The following is a 15,412-nucleotide window of genomic DNA, read 5'->3' as shown; positions in this document are numbered from 1 at the left end:
TGTGTGGCATAGTTGTCCCTAGGAATAATTCACGGGCCTACGGAAGTCTCGCTGCGCTCGACTGCTACCTTGCCTGCTCGTGCGGCCACAACCTCGCTCCGCGCACCTCCTCAATCCTCACGATACCAGCGTACCCCCCCGAAGCGAGCCAGCCCGCGTGCTTGATGCCATTCGCATTCTGCCACACAGCCCGGTGCAGGCCGACTTCCCGATCCCACGCCGCCGTCTTGACGGCCGCATCGTCCCGGTTCTCGTCCTTGCGCTTGTTCGTCGCCTCGATGGTGGAGTGGTCGGGCAGGAACGCGTCGGTTACGCGGATCGTACCCTTGAGATTGCGCTCGGGGTCGGTGTCAATCTTCTCGTCATAGTCCACCTCGTACAGGCGCACATAGAACAGGCCGACACCCTTACGACGGAAGAAGCCCGTCGCCGCGCTGCTGATGGTGAGGCCGCCGTCGGCGGCTGCGGCGGCGACCATGGGGTGGTAGTCAGAGCACCCGAGACCGAGCACGGGTCCACGGTTCGGCGCGAGGATGAATGTGCCGGGGTTACTTGCGTTGCGCAACTGCGCCATGACGACCATGTAGTCGCTGTCAATGTAGAGCGGGGCAGCGTTCTGCGGCGACCACGAGACGGACGAGCAGGGGACTGGATGTTAGCTTAGATTACTCCTTCAAGAAGCTAGGGGTACTCACTTCTAGACCGGCAAAACGTAATCGTGCCCGCTGGATCGCGCAAATCGAGCAAGCCCGTGCTCCCGTCGTAGCTGCTGAAGACGACGAGGTAGGGATCGGAAGCGTAGTCTGGCTCTCCCTCGCTGTCCACGGGAGGGACACGAGCCACGTGAATCGCCGAGATCGCCGCGAGCGCGACAGGCGTGTAGGTGTCGGGCAGTGGGGTCTGGTCACCTTCCTTCAGAGCTGTCAGGATGCTCCACGACCCGATGTGGCCTGGGGTTAGCTTTTCGGACGATCCCCAGCATACCATTCGAGAATCCAACAGTAAGACGCCCGCCGCTGACCCAGTCGAGGCACATGGCCGTCGCGTCGTCAACCTCGATGCGGACCATGGGCTCGGCTTTAATGTACACTCGCTCTGGGCCGGGTTTCGGAACAGCGTACACGCAGACGGAGCCGTCGAGCTGCGCCGCGGCAAGCACGCCGAGCGTGTTGAGGTCCTGTGTGTCAGCTGAGCGCATTTCGACAGCTACATGTCCAGAGAGCAAACTCACCTTGACGCCCACGGGCATCCACTTGACCGCGCACACCTCGGCCTCGGTGCACAGGAACACCTGGCACTGGCCACCAGCCGACCAGATCTGAATACTCCCCGGCGTCGTCGTCCGTGAGCCCATGGCCGGGTCGCTGGCACAGGTACTGACAGCGACGTGCTGGCTCCCCGCGGCCCAGTCGAGGCCCCAGACAGGCGCACCAGCGTTGAACATGACGCCAGACGAGGAACCACTGGCGGCGGCTGAGGTCAGCTGAAGGATTCACGCATCTGCAACTTGACGCTGGGTCGAGGTAGGTGTGACTCACTGAACTTCCTGCACTCCAGGAGGGGAAGACTCTCGCCCTCAGCCTCGATGCCGTACTGCATCCGGAGTTCAGAGCCGGGGACATGTCTCCGTCTGTCGTCAGCGATTGCCCTGTCGAACAGCTACTCACCCCTCCTCCTCGCTGATCGTGGTTTGTTTCGGAATAGGCACATCGATGTGGACCTCTTCTCTCCACCTCCATCCCTCGGGCAGTCCATCTCCCTCTCCGTCTCCAGCAGCTCCTCCACCAGCTCCGTTGGTGGTACCCGCAGCCTCCGCTCCGTTGGCTGCCTCTCCGTCGCCTCCAGGCTGTGTGTACATCTCCGGCACCCACCCCTCCCCCTCCCAATTTTCCGGCGGGGAAAGCACACCAACGCGGCGCGCGAGGTCGCGAAATCGCTCCCTCCTCGCGCTCAACGATCACGCGTGCGAGGCGGGGATCCTTCCATCCAACCTGTGCCGCTTCCCTCTCTCCATTCTCTGCTTCGGGGCCATCCACATCCATCCCCTCGCCCTCGGCGGTCTCATCCCAGGCCAGCGTTGAGATGAATGGACTCGGCCCACCACACGGAAACACACCCACCCTCCCCGTCCCTGTCGTCCCCTTCCCCGGAGGCCTGGACACGTTCCCTCCGGCACTGTTCAGAATCCTCAATTCCGCCGCGCTCAGTCCGAGACTGTTGCGCCCTCCCAACGTGCCTTCTGTAATCTTCGCCTTGGTGCCGCCCGGCACGCCGCGGGGGCCGGCCGCCCGGCGCGGCGTCTGTTTCGGCGTTCCCTTACCACGGGCAGGCTTCACGTCGTCCTCGGACGGCGGGTCAAAGTCGCTACTGCTGCCGTCGTCGGAGACGACGGACGACGGCGCCGAACCGCCACTAGCGGCGGCGTAGTCGTCAGACTTGTTGGCTTCCGAGTCGGAACTGTCCGGGTCGTAGGTTGAGGCTAGGGCGCGGAGCTTGGCGCGCGCGGCGGCTGTGGCGGCGCGGGGCATGCTGGGTTGCTATGCTTCGGATGAGGAGGAAGGACGGTGGAAAAGGAGGGAATGAGGAAAGGTGGAGGTCGCGAGGAAGGTCTGTTGATAGTGGTGATCGGGTCCTTTTGGTCACAATCTCGGTCTCGACCAGTCAGAATGTATCGATGAGACCGCCTAGACAGCGAGCTGTAACTCAGAGCTCTCCCTGCGGCGTGTATCGGGTTGTTGGACGTTGGCTGGGTGGAGGATGGATGATAAGATCTCCTTGAACCGAGTTCACAACAAATCTCGATCATGGACGTCACTCCACGCGAAGATGCCTCCGCTCTGCACTTCGAGAGCATAAACAAACATTTCTCTCGCCCTCATGTCACATTTCTGCGGGACGCTGCGATGCATGACCTCAAGCTGAGCTCACTGGTGTGCATAACCGGAATCGGGGGGATCAGGTGCTGCGAGATATGCCTGCGAGATTGCACACACACGCACGATGTCCTCATCCCGTCGTCATCCTCAGCATCCGTCTCTTCGCCGCTGCTCTCGCCTCACTGACGCCCGCTACTGACGCAACACAGACTGCGCGCTCGCTGCGCTCGCTTCGGCCACTCTCGCTCGGAGTAAGTAAACTGTATGCATGTCATAACACTCAAAGGTAGTCGTGGGTATACTGCGCAGCCTTGCAGCCTGCAAAGCGCGCATAAAAGTGAATGTCCGGTTGTGTTGCGTCTATGAAGCTCCGAGGAACTGTACAAGGGATGGGTAGAGGGGCCAGCTCTGCTGGCCAGGGGTCGTCGCCAGGCGATGGTCGGCGGATCATGCGGAGAGACGTGCGCGCTCGCTGGCACGAACAGTCTCACGCACTCTCACACGTACTCGCGCAATCGCATATGAGCGTCCTCGCTGCGCTCGTACGCTTACAGGAAGATCGCGGCGAGACCCGCGGCAGCCAGAGCCGCCGGGGCGGCCACAGCGGCCATGGCGGAGCTCTTGGAGCGCTTCTCGACAGACTGGACCTGGGCCGGGATGAACGAGCGGCGGCCGACGGTGGATCCCGAAGAGTTGGTTCCGGTCAGGACCTGGGTCGGGAGCATGTTGGGCGGCCTGGCGATGAGGTACATGGGCGGGTTCTTCGCTCCGTCAAAGGCCTGGGTGATGAGCGCGAGGTTGGCGCCCTCCTTGGGCTTGGCCGGGTTGACGCGGACCTGGACGTCCCAGCTCTTGAACGTGCCCTTCTCGTTGTAGTAGTAGACCTGGGCCTCGGTCGTGCCGCCGCACCGGGTCTGGGTCTGCACACGTCCGTCCGTCGCCCACGGCGTCATCGTGATCGTGTCGTCGTCGTTGATCTTGTACTTGCCGTGCTGCCACCAGAGCACGGACGAGATGCAGAACGGGTCGGACGCGTTCGACTTGTATCGGTACTGCGCCTCCTCAAAGAAGCCGTCGGCGGTGCTGAGGGTTAGCTGACAATCGGCGAAGAGCAGCAGGTGCATGGGACGAGCAAAATGTTGACCAAGCGATGGCGGCGCGATTCACAAGGAACGAGGGTCACTGCCAACAAATGCTTGCCGTGTTTGTCCCGCTAATTATCTGCCAAAGCGCTCCCAAGCACCCGCTCCATCGATATACTCACAAGGAGTAGCTCATTCCCGTGTTGTTCGGGACGTTGAACAGACTTAATGAGGGGTTGCAGAAGTCGCCGCCGGTCGAGACATAGTTGGTTCCAGAGGACCAGGTGCCCTCCAGATTGGCCATGGACAGGGCCGAGGCGGGGGCGACGAGCGCCGCGATCACAAGCGGAACGGCGAGCATGATGTCGAGTGTCGGGAGGGGGGTTGGATGGGTGATGTAACAAAGGAAGAGGTGAGAGGAGGGGCGGGGTCAACCCGGGAAAACGTCTGCGGTCTGTGGGTGGGGTGTGCGACGTTTCGTGGAGTGTGTAGACAACAAGAACGGGGCGGCGCTCGGTCGGTTCGCTGGCGGAGTCGTGGACGAGTCGGCGCGCGGATTAGGTGGTAGGTTTTGATGGGAGAGAGAGGACGCGGAGCAAAGACGTAAAGAGGAGAGAGAGAAGGACTAGAGAGGAGGGGAGGATTAGAGGATGGAGCAAGAGTGTGTTTCGTGAGATGGGATGTTGGGCGTGGTATTCCACAGCATGCACAGTGCTGTGCACTTGCGAGTTGGCCTCGTTCTTCCTTCCCTGTGCCGCCTGGACCCTGCTGCCCTTGTGCCCTTGGTGTCCCCCTTTCACGCGGCCAGGCACGCAACAATCCCAAGTGCACCGCACATAGAGCGGGACCAGATTTTCGCGCCCAGCTGTTAGCACCCTCTACCCACAGTCACACTCCCCTGAGCCTACAATTCGACCCGCCACACTCCCACACCCGCCGTATCCCCGTCAGTCACCCTTAGGCGTGCGCAAAACAACCAAGGCGTGTGCAGAGGCCTCGTGCCTATTCGACAAACGCACGCCTACACCCCTGGTCCCACGACCCACGTACCCGCCAAGCGGCCCAAGCTGCCAAGCCGATCGGCACAGGGCTCCCCTCCTGCTCCATGTGAACAACTAAGCGTGACCGAGCGCGCCTGTTCTTGATCGATGGAATGATGTATGCAATGCGTTTGAGGTCTTCTACTCTGTCTCTTTGCTACAGATGTACTACTCCTTCTTAGCCATGGCGTCCTCGAGCTCGCCCGGCGCCTCCCTCTTCTCCCGCTCATAGTCCCGCAGCCAGTCAGGCTTGGTGTTCTCGAGCTCCCGTGTCAGTTTCTTCGCCTCGCCCGCCAGCTCGTCCTGGTACTCGCTAAGGGGCATCTGGCTCGTCCCGGTGGGTCGGAACACGGTCGCCGTACCCTCGGCGCCGTCGGCCATGTCGCGCATCGCCCGCATGGCGTGCAGCGTCGACGCAACGTCGACCGCCTTCTCCATGAACTCGCCATTTTGCTCGCGCTCCGCCCCCGTCCACCGCTGGATGCGCGGGTCGGACCAGTTCACGGACGGGTCGTCGTGCGCCACCGTATAGGTCGGAGAGGCGGGCATGGCGTCGCCCACCGCCTTGGGAGACATCCACTCGCTGAACGCCTTGCCCATGGACTGCTCTGGCGTCGCTGTCAATGGGCGGGACATGACGGGGAGCATCAGGTTGGCCGTCGGAAGGAAGGGTGCGGGGTTCACGTAGTAGTTCCGCCGCAGGCGTTCGGACTGCTCTCGCATCTCACCCGGAGGAGGGAAGGAGATGCGACAGTGGTTGGACTGACGGTCAGCTTGTGACAGGGACTGGATTAGCTGGACACTTACCGCCTCGTCGTGCGCATCCATGACCATCGTGAAGGAGCGCTTGTCCTCACCCGAAGTGACCTCAAACTCGGCAAGGTACAAGGGGAAGTAGATAGGATAAGCCGCGAGCTGCTGTCAGCTAACGATGGCACTACCACAGCTTAAATGCCTGGATAGTCAGCCACTCACCATGATCTCCTTCCACTTGTTGGCATCAATAGCGACGCCGCCAATCTCCGTCCGTCCAATGCGTTCGCGAACCTTGTCCACGAACCGCATCGGGTCTACCGTAAACGGCACCTCAACAATATCGTGCCCGGGGATCTGGTTCAAGTCCCTCTTCCTGTCATACGTCGGCAGGTCGTCGTTCAGCGGCGGCACAGCGTAGGAGAGGTACGACAGCGGCGCAAAGGGGTTGCCCGGCACGTAGCCCTCGCGCACGGCCAGCCAGCCGTCCTTCCCCTCGGGACCGTTCTCGGCGATCGCATCAAGCCGCCACACGGGGTAGTATGCCGCCTTCATGCTGCGCATGTTCAGGGAGGAGCCGAAGCCGAGCTCCTTGCCTAGCGTCTCGACGGCAGACCCGAACATTGTAATGCCCGCGGCGTAAAGGACGTTGGCCCAGGAGGCTGAGGTCAGCTATACCTCGATTCCTGAAGCTGTCCAGCTCTCTCAACGAGGGGAATTTGGTTGCTAGTTCTCCGTAGTTGCTCTGCGGTCCAGAAGCAGAGCGGTGACGGGAGTCCGAATTCATACTCACCACTGGCAAGCAGGCCGTGGGTATACAGCCTGTCGCGCGCATCCGGCCACGATTGCGCGAACGGGACGACGCAGATCTTCTCGCTGGGTGTATCGGCACGAAGCGTTGAGGTCGTCGCAAACGTCCTCCGGCGAGCGACGAAGCGCGCCCTAGAGACGAGGGAAGCTCGGCTTGCCAGCATTGTCAGCCGAGTTTGTTGTCGTGTTGTTGTGGTCGAAGTGAGTGATCAAGCTCTCGCAAAGTCGATGAGGTCACTGGGATTCGACATCCGTCATGTCCGGTCGCCAGTCGGCACATTTTGGTTCCGTTATCTCGAACAGGTTCGGTGGCTGCTGACTGTTGCTGGCGGCGTCCTCCACTGCGTAACCAGCCGGCGCTGAAGTATTCTTCGACCACTCCTCGCTTCCCTCTGATGCATTCGGTGCATGCTCTGAGCACCAGAGCGTGTCTGATGGCCACATCGTAACCCGACTGAGACAGATGCATAGAGTGCGGGACAGAGCGACAAGCAGAACATAGGCGCAGCGGGACCAATACGAAGGCTCGGCTTCCCCACATTCGGTGGACGTCGCCGGCAATGAGCGGGCCCGGAGCGTGCCCATCGCCTATCCCATTCTCCAAGTTCTGATCCACCCTCCCTTCTCCACTCATCCTCCTTCTCTCATCACAACCCATCCCAAACCAAACCCAGTTCGAGCAATGCCCGTGGCACAGTTCGGACGCCCCGCGCCCGTCCCCGCCCAGGCCGTCCCGAGCGCCAACGACGATGCCGAGGCGAGCCCCGAGCTCTGGGCCCAGCTCCGGCCCGACGGCAAGAGCGACCGCGTCGCCGTTGCCGTCGAGTGGCCGAAGGAACGCCGTCTCGCTGGGGCGTGTGCGCCCAACCTCGTCGTCTGGGTGCGCAAGGAGGTGAGTGTAGTAGCTATTCTGTGTTGTGCCGAGCTAACGCCAGACATCATCAAGCAGCAGCTCCAGCACCGAGCCCCGACTCAGCATCCCGCAGCACCTTCTTCCCTCCTGTCTCCCGACCCCTGCTTCTGTTCTCGTTCACGCCCATACGCCAGTCAGCCTGAGCCTGGTCGTCCTCCAGCCGTGCGGGGAGTACGAGATCGACGCCTCGGACCTGGAGCAGTTCTACCCGAAATCCGACCTGCCGAACGGCACCGCCGACGACGACGACGATTACGACGACTACAGCGGCGGCTACTACGGAGCGCCCACCTCAGCAGTCCGATTCGCCGACACGAGCAAGGCGGGCACGATTGTGCGTTCGCGCGACGTGCTGTCCCTCGGGGGCGGACGCAGCGTGCGCGTCCTCATGACCGAGCCCGTCGCCCAGGGCCTCGTCGACAGCGACACGCGCGTCGTGCTCGCGACCCGGCCCGAGATCCCAGAGGAGCCCGAGGAGAGCGGATCCGTCGCGCCCTCCCACCGCTCGCTCGTGGAGGAGTTTGACCCCGACGCCTTCCTTTCCTCTTCGCTTGCGCTCAGCCTCGAGCGCGACGAGGGCGAGAACGAGGGCCTCGAGGCCGAGGTGTCCACCAACAGCGGATCGCTCACCCCACGACCAGGCGACAGGCCGCTCTCGCCTGTTGCTGCGCCCGATGACGTGCTCCAACTCGACGCCGAAGAGGGCGGCATGGCCTTTGTCGCTGTCCCCAGCGCCGGACCGTCGGGCGTGGCGGGCGAGGAGGACGTGTGCTACGCTGGTGTGTGGGCCCTGGGTCGCGCGGGAGTGTTCGAGGGCGACTGGGTGCTTCTGAAGGCTGCCAATGGCGCTCGATCCCGCCTCTGCCGCGTCGTCGCCTGGGAGCGGCTCGACAGCGAGGACGCCGCCCTTCCGCCAAACGCGCTTCTGGTTCCTCCATCGGTGCAGCGTGCGCTGTTCCCCTCGCCTACCGCCCGTGCCGAGGTCATCGTCTCCCCTACCCCCTTCGGAGCGCGGGAACCCACTCTCCCAACAGCCCGGAGCATGACGCTTGCCCGCGTCGCGACGGCCGAGGGAATGGACAAGCGCTACGAGCGCTCGTGGATCGTGGGCTTGAAGCGTTTCTTCGCCGGTGGCCGTCTGATGGTTCGCCGCGGGGACGTCATCAGTGTTCCCGTCTGGGTTGGCCGGCCCCTGCCCGAAGGCGAGGACGTGGACGACAGCTACACCGGCCGCCCAACGGCTCTCGCTTACTTTGTCGTGACTGCTATGAACTTTGAGCCCCTCTCCAGCCTCGAGGAGGACTTTTCGTGCTCCGTCGCGAGCAAGGCGCGAGCAGGCGAACTTGGGTGCTGGGCAGATGCCGGGCCTGGAGGCGACACGGCACTGGTGCTCGCTGGCGCTGAGCGTGCCCGTGTCACCGGCCGCGGAACCGATCTAGTGTGGCACGGTCTGCCGGCTCCTCCGCCGCCATTCGCCCCCTCCTCGGCTTCGACGCTGCGTGATCTCGTCCGATCCGCTTTCTCGTCGCTCTCGCTCGCCAAGTTCCCGCTCTCTGTGCTTGTCAAGGGTGCCCGCGGAGCCGGCAAGCGCTCCCTCGTCCACGCCGTTGGCGACGAGCTCGGCCTCAGCATTGTCGAGGTCCCGTGCTATGACATTGTCGGCGACACGCCGCAAGTCACGGAAGGAACACTCCGTGCCAAGCTCGATAAGGCTCGCGCATGTGCCCCCGCCATTCTCTTGCTCACGCACCTCGAGGCCTTTGCGCCTGCGTCTGGTGGTGCATCCGCCCCGAAACCGCCTCCCGCCGTCAAGGTGCTCGAGGACATTCTGAAGAGCGCGCGCCAATTCGGTGCCGAGAACGGCGTGCCGCTCGTCCTTGCGGCCACGACAAGTGACAGCGATAAGGTGCCGCGCGACATGCTCGCTGTGTTCAAGCACGAGATCGCCATTGCGGCGCCGAACGCGACGGAGCGCGAGGCGATCCTGACGACAGCGCTGGGAGACACGCCGCTCGCGCCCGACGTCAGCGTGTCGCACGTTGCGGCGCAGGCTGCGGCGCTGTCTGCCGGCGACCTGGTGTCGCTCGTCGAACGTGCGCGCGACGTGGCGCTGAAGCGTGCCGCCTCCTCGCTCTCGCCGTCCGACGCGCTCCTCGCCGGCGTGCAGCTGACGGCGGCCGACCTGACCGCCGCGCTCGGCGTCCCGAATGTGTCCTGGGACGACGTCGGCGGTCTCGCGGCCGTGAAGCAGGATATCCTCGACACGGTGCAGCTGCCGCTGGAGCACCCCGAGCTCTTCGGGGACGGCATGAAGAAGCGCAGCGGTATCCTCCTCTACGGCCCGCCCGGTACAGGCAAAACGCTCCTCGCGAAGGCGGTCGCGACGTCGTGCGCGGCCAACTTCCTGTCCGTCAAGGGCCCAGAGCTGCTCAACATGTACATTGGAGAGAGTGAGGCGAACGTGCGCCGCGTATTCGAGAAGGCGCGCGACGCGTCTCCCTGCGTCGTGTTCATGGACGAACTCGACTCGGTCGCGCCCAAGCGCGGCCAGCAGGGCGACAGCGGTGGCGTCATGGACCGCATCGTGTCCCAGCTCCTGGCCGAGCTGGACGGCATGTCCGGCGGCCGGGGCCAGGTGATCGTCATGGCAGCGACGAACAGGCCGGATCTGCTCGACCCCGCCCTCCTGCGTCCGGGCCGTTTCGACCGGATGCTCTACCTCAGTGTGCCCGAGACGCACAAGGCGCAAGCCGACGTGCTGCGCGCGCTGACGCGGAAATTCACCCTGGATCCAGACCTCAGCCTCGACGAGCTCTCCGAGCGCCTTCCCTTCACGTACACGGGTGCGGATCTCTACGCCTTGTGCGCAGACGCAATGCTGCGCGCCATGACGCGCGCCGCGGAGGCGGTCGACGCCCACGTCGCACACCTCGACAACACCCCCATGCCGCGCAGCTTCCCCAAGCCCCTTACGCCACAGTATTACCTTGCGTCCATGGCGCAGCCGGAGGAACTCGAAGTCATTGTGCGCGAGGACGACTTTGTCGAGGCCCTCGAAAAGCTGCAGCCGAGTGTGAGCAGGGAGGAGATGGAGCATTACAGGCAGGTGCAGCAGCAGTTCAAGAGCTTTGAGATTGGCCAGTAAACTGCCGGGCGAGCGGAGCGAGCGAGGCAGAGCCAAGTCGGGTAGGTAGTGAGAGCGTTGGCCCGAAGTAATGTGAGATAAGATAGAGGCCGTAGAGCAAAGTATCATCTGAAGAGTCTAGGTTTCCACATGCATATTGTCATCAGTCCGCACCAGAGGCATAGGGTATGCGTTTGCATGCGTACAGAATCGTGTCTGGTGCTCAGGACATCAATTACATCTACCTTCTCATCTCCCGTTTGCTGCGGAGCCTCTCGCTGCTCTCGCTCCGCTCGAGCTTCTCGAGCAGCTCGTCTACTCATCCATGAGGTCAATAAAGCTCGTCGGGCGCGAGTTCTGCGCACTACCCGGGGGCGGCGCGAGCGCCTTGATGGGCGACGCGGACGGCCACTGCGCCGGCCCCCTCTGCGCCGCAGCATGCACGAGCTCAGCCGCCGGCGCATGGTCCACCTTCCTAGGGCTGCTGCTGCCAGACCCAGCCGAGGCGGAGAGGTTTGCCAGCGCCGAAGCCGAAGTCGAGGAGGGGAAACCCACGCCCGAGTTGCCACTAGGCGGAGGTAGACCCGAGACTGGCGCCGCAAAGTCGGCAAAGTCCCCGAAATCGTCGCCGAGGAGGTTCTCCTGTTGCGCGGGTTTTGGCTTCGACGTACCCGGCGGCGGTGCCAGCGTTGGAATCGCGAATGACGACGAGAGCTCGATGGAATGCTTCATCTGCGCTGGGGGGAGGTGTTTCGCCACGCCAGCCTTCGGCACACTGATCTGCGGCGGGGGCGCCTGCCGCGTCTTGCTGGGCGTGCCGTGGCTCTGCTGCCGGTAGGATGGGGGCACAGAGGACTTGGACGGCGGTGTTGGGGCGGCGCTCTGGATCCGCGCGGGCGTGGCTGGAGCTGCGGCTGCGGTGGGCGCGGCGAACGACGTGAAGTCGCCAAAGTCGCCAAAATCGTCGTCGCCCGAGGTGAAGGTTCCGAAACCCGTTTGCTGGGCGGGGGCGGAAGTTGGAGCACTGAAGTCCCCAAAGTCCCCGAAATCGCCAAAGTCGTCGTTGGCGGACTGTGCTGACATGGGCTGAAGAGGTTTCGACGGCGCCATGGGGGCCATCGGAGCCATGGGCGGCATTGGCTGGGAAGTAGCGGGAGAGGGGGACGGCGACGGGCTCGGGGTAGGACGCAAAGGCTCCATGCCCGCTCCGAATGGCGGAGGTGCGGTCGCCACCTTTCTCTCCGGGCTGGGGCTGCCGACAGCGTTGAGCTTGCCGTATCCCGTGGGGCCCTTGGTGAGCTTTCTCGGCTGCGGCGGAGAGTCCAACGCAGGCGAGGCTGGTGACAGAGCAGAGGGAGGGGGGAGCGCGCTGATACTACCGCGCGCGGGACCACTCGGACCATAGCGAGCGCGCGGCGGGAGGGCAGCCGCAACACCGCCGAGCCCACCGCTCGGGCCATAGGCGCGCGCCGAGGGTTGCTTCTGGCTCGAGATGCTGTCGCTCGTTGCATGAGTCGAGATCGGGGAGGGCTTCGGCGGCGACAGGGACAGATCGCCGAAACCAAAGTCGTTCGACTGGCTGACGCTAGACTGACTGAGGTGTGACGGGGCGGGAGGCTTCGTGTCAAGACTCGACTTGGAAGTCGACGGGCGTGAGGGAACGAGGGAGGAAAAGGTGCCAGTCACAGGCGAAGAGGCAGGTGGCGTCGGCGTAAGCGTCGGGAAGCCAGCGCTCATGGGCTCGGCGCTGAGCGGGGAACTCGATTTTGGCGGCGCACCGAGTGTCGGAATGGCTGGAGAGGTCGACTTGATGCTGGGGAAGGTGCTCGTCGTCGGCGAAGGCTTGGCAGGCTCGAGAAAGTCGTCCCAGAGCGAGCTGCTGCTACCTGTGCTCGGCTTGCTCGCCGGCGGCGGGGGCGCGTCAAAGTCGAGTCCACTGAGGAGGTCCGTCGCGCTGGGAGTCGGCGCGTGAGCGGGCGCCATTCGTGCCACAACCCCTCCAGAGTCGCTTCTTCGCGGCGCACCAGGTGGCGGCGCCAAGGGTGCAGGCAGGGGGACGGCCTTGGGCGCATTCAGGACCTGCTCGAGGTTCGCCGTCGGGCCGTCCATGCCGAGAAGGTCAGCGGACCCAGGCGGCGTGTGGCTGGGTACCTCCGCGAGGAAGGCAAAGTCGTCCGTCGTCAGCTCCAGGTCCTCCTTCGCTCCAGCGGAGCTCGGCTCCTCGGGCGCCTTCTTCTTGCCCCAGCCGAAGATGCGTGACATGCGGGATCCTTGCTGCTGAGGCGCTGGCTGCACCGTAATGGTCGGTGTGCTGGCCACAGCGTCCTCGGGTATTGTCGGCGTTGCGCTACGGGCTGTGGGTGTTTCAGGTCGTGACGAGGTGGCAGGTGTCGGAATGGACGAGATGGAAGCCGGTCGGCTCCCTGCACTGGGCCGAGAGGGCTCGTCGCTCTTCCGCTCCAGCATGCCACCTCCGCTTGTGACGAGCGGCTTGGGTGGCGCCGCCTGTTTCCGCCAAAAGCTCCACCTGCTCCCTTGGCTAGACTCGAGGCTCGGCCTGCTCTCGGCAGGTACGTCGGGCTCGCCAAGCCTGCTCCTCTGCGCCCATCGACTCTCCAGTCCGGGTCCTAACGGCCGTCGGCGCACGTTCGGCGCGTACAGGAGCGAACTCTGTGGGGTCGGGTTCGGTCGGGCGAGAGCACGCGCGAGCTGAGCTCCAGTCTGCGTCTGCAATGGCACCGTCGTATCCGGGATCACGGTGAGTGAGCGCAGCGTATCGGCTGAGTGCTCCTTCAGCGCACTCGCCGCCGCGTCCAGCTTCCGCTCCTCGTCCTCAGACACTGTGGGTTCGTTGTCGCCCAACACGGCAGCAGCAACGCCATCCCACTCCTTCTTCAGCGACTGAATCTTCTCAAACGGAGCCAGCTCGTCGCGCAGACGCATCTCAGACTGCGCAATCTCCCACTGTTTCTCCTGCCGCGATGGCGACGGCGTGTTCTCACGTTCTCTATCTCGCTCAGCAACAGCGGCGCCCCATGGCTCGTCCGCACCGGTACCCCACGGGTCGTCGGAGCGCACGCCGCGTTCGGGGGAGCCGAAGCCGCCAAAGTCGGACGAGGGAGACATCGAACGGCGCACGATGTCGCTCGCCTCTAGACCGGCAAGCCCGAGAGACGTATCCCGTGGCGGCTCCTTGACCATCAGGGTGTCGAGGTCGGGAAGCTTGTCGTCGTCATCCAGATCTCCGAGAGCTGCTCGCATTGCCGTCTCTGGGCTGGGAAAGCCACGGACCTCATCTTCCACGATCGGCTTCGGCGACGGGCTGCGCTGTGGCGAGATCACGTCGAGCTCGCGCTCCAGCGCCTGGCCTGGCGAAGGGGGTTCTTCCTCCTCTTCATCCTCCCTCTCTTCGTTCAGCTGCGGGGTCGTCGTTCGTGAGACAGCGACGGGAGAGACGGTACCGGGTCGCGAGAGCGTGAGTGACGGTCGGGCGAGGTCCTGGCTCATACGGGCGACGACGTCGTCTCCGCCCCACGCAGCTTCCACCGACTGCTCGACAGCATCAGGCGAAGGAGACCTCGGGAGGGGAATCTGCAGTGGGGACTTTGGCGGGCTCTTACCCAGGGTCGGCGATCCCAAGCTCGTCTTGCCCAGCGTAGGAGAGGTCGTCGGCGAAGTCGAGGTTACCGGGGGAGATGCCTTCTTCGGCGTCGCGCCCCACTCGCCTCCCCATGACGGCAAGGCCGAGTCGAATGTTGGCAGCTCTTCTGATCTCCTCGGAGCCAGCGCGTCGAGGGAAGGTAGGTCGGGAGCTGCGCTGGGCTTGGGCACAGGCGGGCCCCAGGGATCCACGTCGTCGTCTGGCGGAGGGGAGAGGGACATGCGCGGCGGCGCTGGGGACTTGTTTCCCTTTGCCGCCGGGGTGGACCACGGGGCCGCCCAGGGGTCGTCCATGGGCGGCGTATGTTCAGTGTGAGGTGGGAGGTTAGCGATGAGTGTAGTGCTGGACGTGTTCCAGGATCCAGGAAGACGATGGCCATCACTGCGGAGGTGGAGGTATAGGTCCCGCCGATAAGTGTGCCTGAACTTGGGACACGGGGGTTGTTGTTGAAAGAGCCAAGGCCCGTTTTCTGTTCTTGGCCAACGTCGGCTGCACTTGTCTTTCTCACCTCTACCCATTTCGAGACGACAGCAAACACCCCGAGGCTAGAAGCATCATGCCAGACCCAGCACCCCCGAAACGAGACCGCAACATTGCATCTCTGCGCCTCGCCCGCGCAACCTCGATCGACACGACGGGCTTCCCCGCCCCTCGGCGACCAGCCTCTCCGACGACCTCACAAGCGGGCTCGATTAACGAGCTCACGCGGGCAGTGAGCCACCAGCCCTCAGCTGGCCCCAGTACGCGGCGAGCGAGTACTTCGAAGCCAAACACTTCCAGACGGACGGAGCGCTGGGTCGAAGCGGCGTCCGAGTTTGAGCTCCCCGATACCCCGCGCCGGCTAACGAGCGGCATGCGCAAGTCGTTCGCAATCGACGAGGGAGATGACGATGAGAGCAAGGAGGAGATGGACGAGGAGGACGACGTGGACCGGTTAGGCGGGAGGACGGTCACGTTTGCCGACGAGGATACTGTCGAACTCTTGCCGGATGATGGGATGCGGCTGGAGGAGTTTGAACGGCCACGAGGGAGAGAGATGTTCGCAATCGTTACGAGCTGCACTGTGCTCGCAGTGCTTAGTCTGACAGCCGGCTTTGCTACAGTGTTCGACTGGGTTCTGTAGGCGGGCTTATCGATTCCGGGGCCCTCTTCT

The 15,412-nt window shown here is 63.8% G+C and overlaps 6 protein-coding genes across 6 annotated transcripts; 2 read left to right on the top strand and 4 right to left on the bottom strand.

Annotated features, from left to right (window-relative positions):
* Positions 1–64: 64 nt before the first annotated feature.
* On the bottom strand, positions 65–2,528 carry A1Q1_03783 (uncharacterized protein; the record flags this gene model as incomplete). The annotated part of the gene is made up of 7 exons (XM_014328321.1): positions 65–648; positions 696–920; positions 985–1,177; positions 1,232–1,483; positions 1,539–1,593; positions 1,668–1,828; positions 1,872–2,528. 7 exons carry the CDS (start codon positions 2,526–2,528, stop codon positions 65–67), a joined length of 2,127 nt encoding a protein of 708 aa, XP_014183796.1.
* An 896-nt stretch (positions 2,529–3,424) lies between these two features.
* On the bottom strand, positions 3,425–4,319 carry A1Q1_03782 (cell wall organization and biogenesis-related protein; the record flags this gene model as incomplete). The annotated part of the gene is made up of 2 exons (XM_014328320.1): positions 3,425–3,959; positions 4,141–4,319. The coding sequence occupies 2 exons, from the start codon at positions 4,317–4,319 to the stop codon at positions 3,425–3,427; spliced, it is 714 nt and encodes a 237-aa protein (XP_014183795.1).
* Positions 4,320–5,166: 847 nt separating this feature from the next.
* On the bottom strand, positions 5,167–6,725 carry A1Q1_03781 (uncharacterized protein; the record flags this gene model as incomplete). Its single annotated transcript, XM_014328319.1, has 4 exons — positions 5,167–5,760; positions 5,806–5,916; positions 5,974–6,413; positions 6,545–6,725. The coding sequence occupies 4 exons, from the start codon at positions 6,723–6,725 to the stop codon at positions 5,167–5,169; spliced, it is 1,326 nt and encodes a 441-aa protein (XP_014183794.1).
* A 518-nt stretch (positions 6,726–7,243) lies between these two features.
* On the top strand, positions 7,244–10,619 carry A1Q1_03780 (uncharacterized protein; the record flags this gene model as incomplete). Its single annotated transcript, XM_014328318.1, has 2 exons — positions 7,244–7,453; positions 7,548–10,619. 2 exons carry the CDS (start codon positions 7,244–7,246, stop codon positions 10,617–10,619), a joined length of 3,282 nt encoding a protein of 1,093 aa, XP_014183793.1.
* Positions 10,620–10,913: 294 nt separating this feature from the next.
* A1Q1_03779 (uncharacterized protein) lies at positions 10,914–14,552 on the bottom strand (the record flags this gene model as incomplete). The annotated part of the gene is made up of 1 exon (XM_014328317.1): positions 10,914–14,552. The coding sequence occupies one exon, from the start codon at positions 14,550–14,552 to the stop codon at positions 10,914–10,916; it is 3,639 nt and encodes a 1,212-aa protein (XP_014183792.1).
* Positions 14,553–14,815: 263 nt separating this feature from the next.
* Positions 14,816–15,382, top strand: A1Q1_03778 (uncharacterized protein; the record flags this gene model as incomplete). Its single annotated transcript, XM_014328316.1, has 1 exon — positions 14,816–15,382. One exon carries the CDS (start codon positions 14,816–14,818, stop codon positions 15,380–15,382), a length of 567 nt encoding a protein of 188 aa, XP_014183791.1.
* Between the last annotated feature and the right edge of the window lie 30 nt (positions 15,383–15,412).

The sequence above is a fragment of the Trichosporon asahii genome (assembly GCF_000293215.1).
Source record: "Trichosporon asahii var. asahii CBS 2479 unplaced genomic scaffold scaffold00004, whole genome shotgun sequence".
NCBI classification, from domain to species: Eukaryota; Fungi; Basidiomycota; class Tremellomycetes; order Trichosporonales; family Trichosporonaceae; genus Trichosporon; species Trichosporon asahii.
Note: the sequence above shows the minus strand (reverse complement) of the source record. Positions and strands in the feature narration are given on the sequence as shown.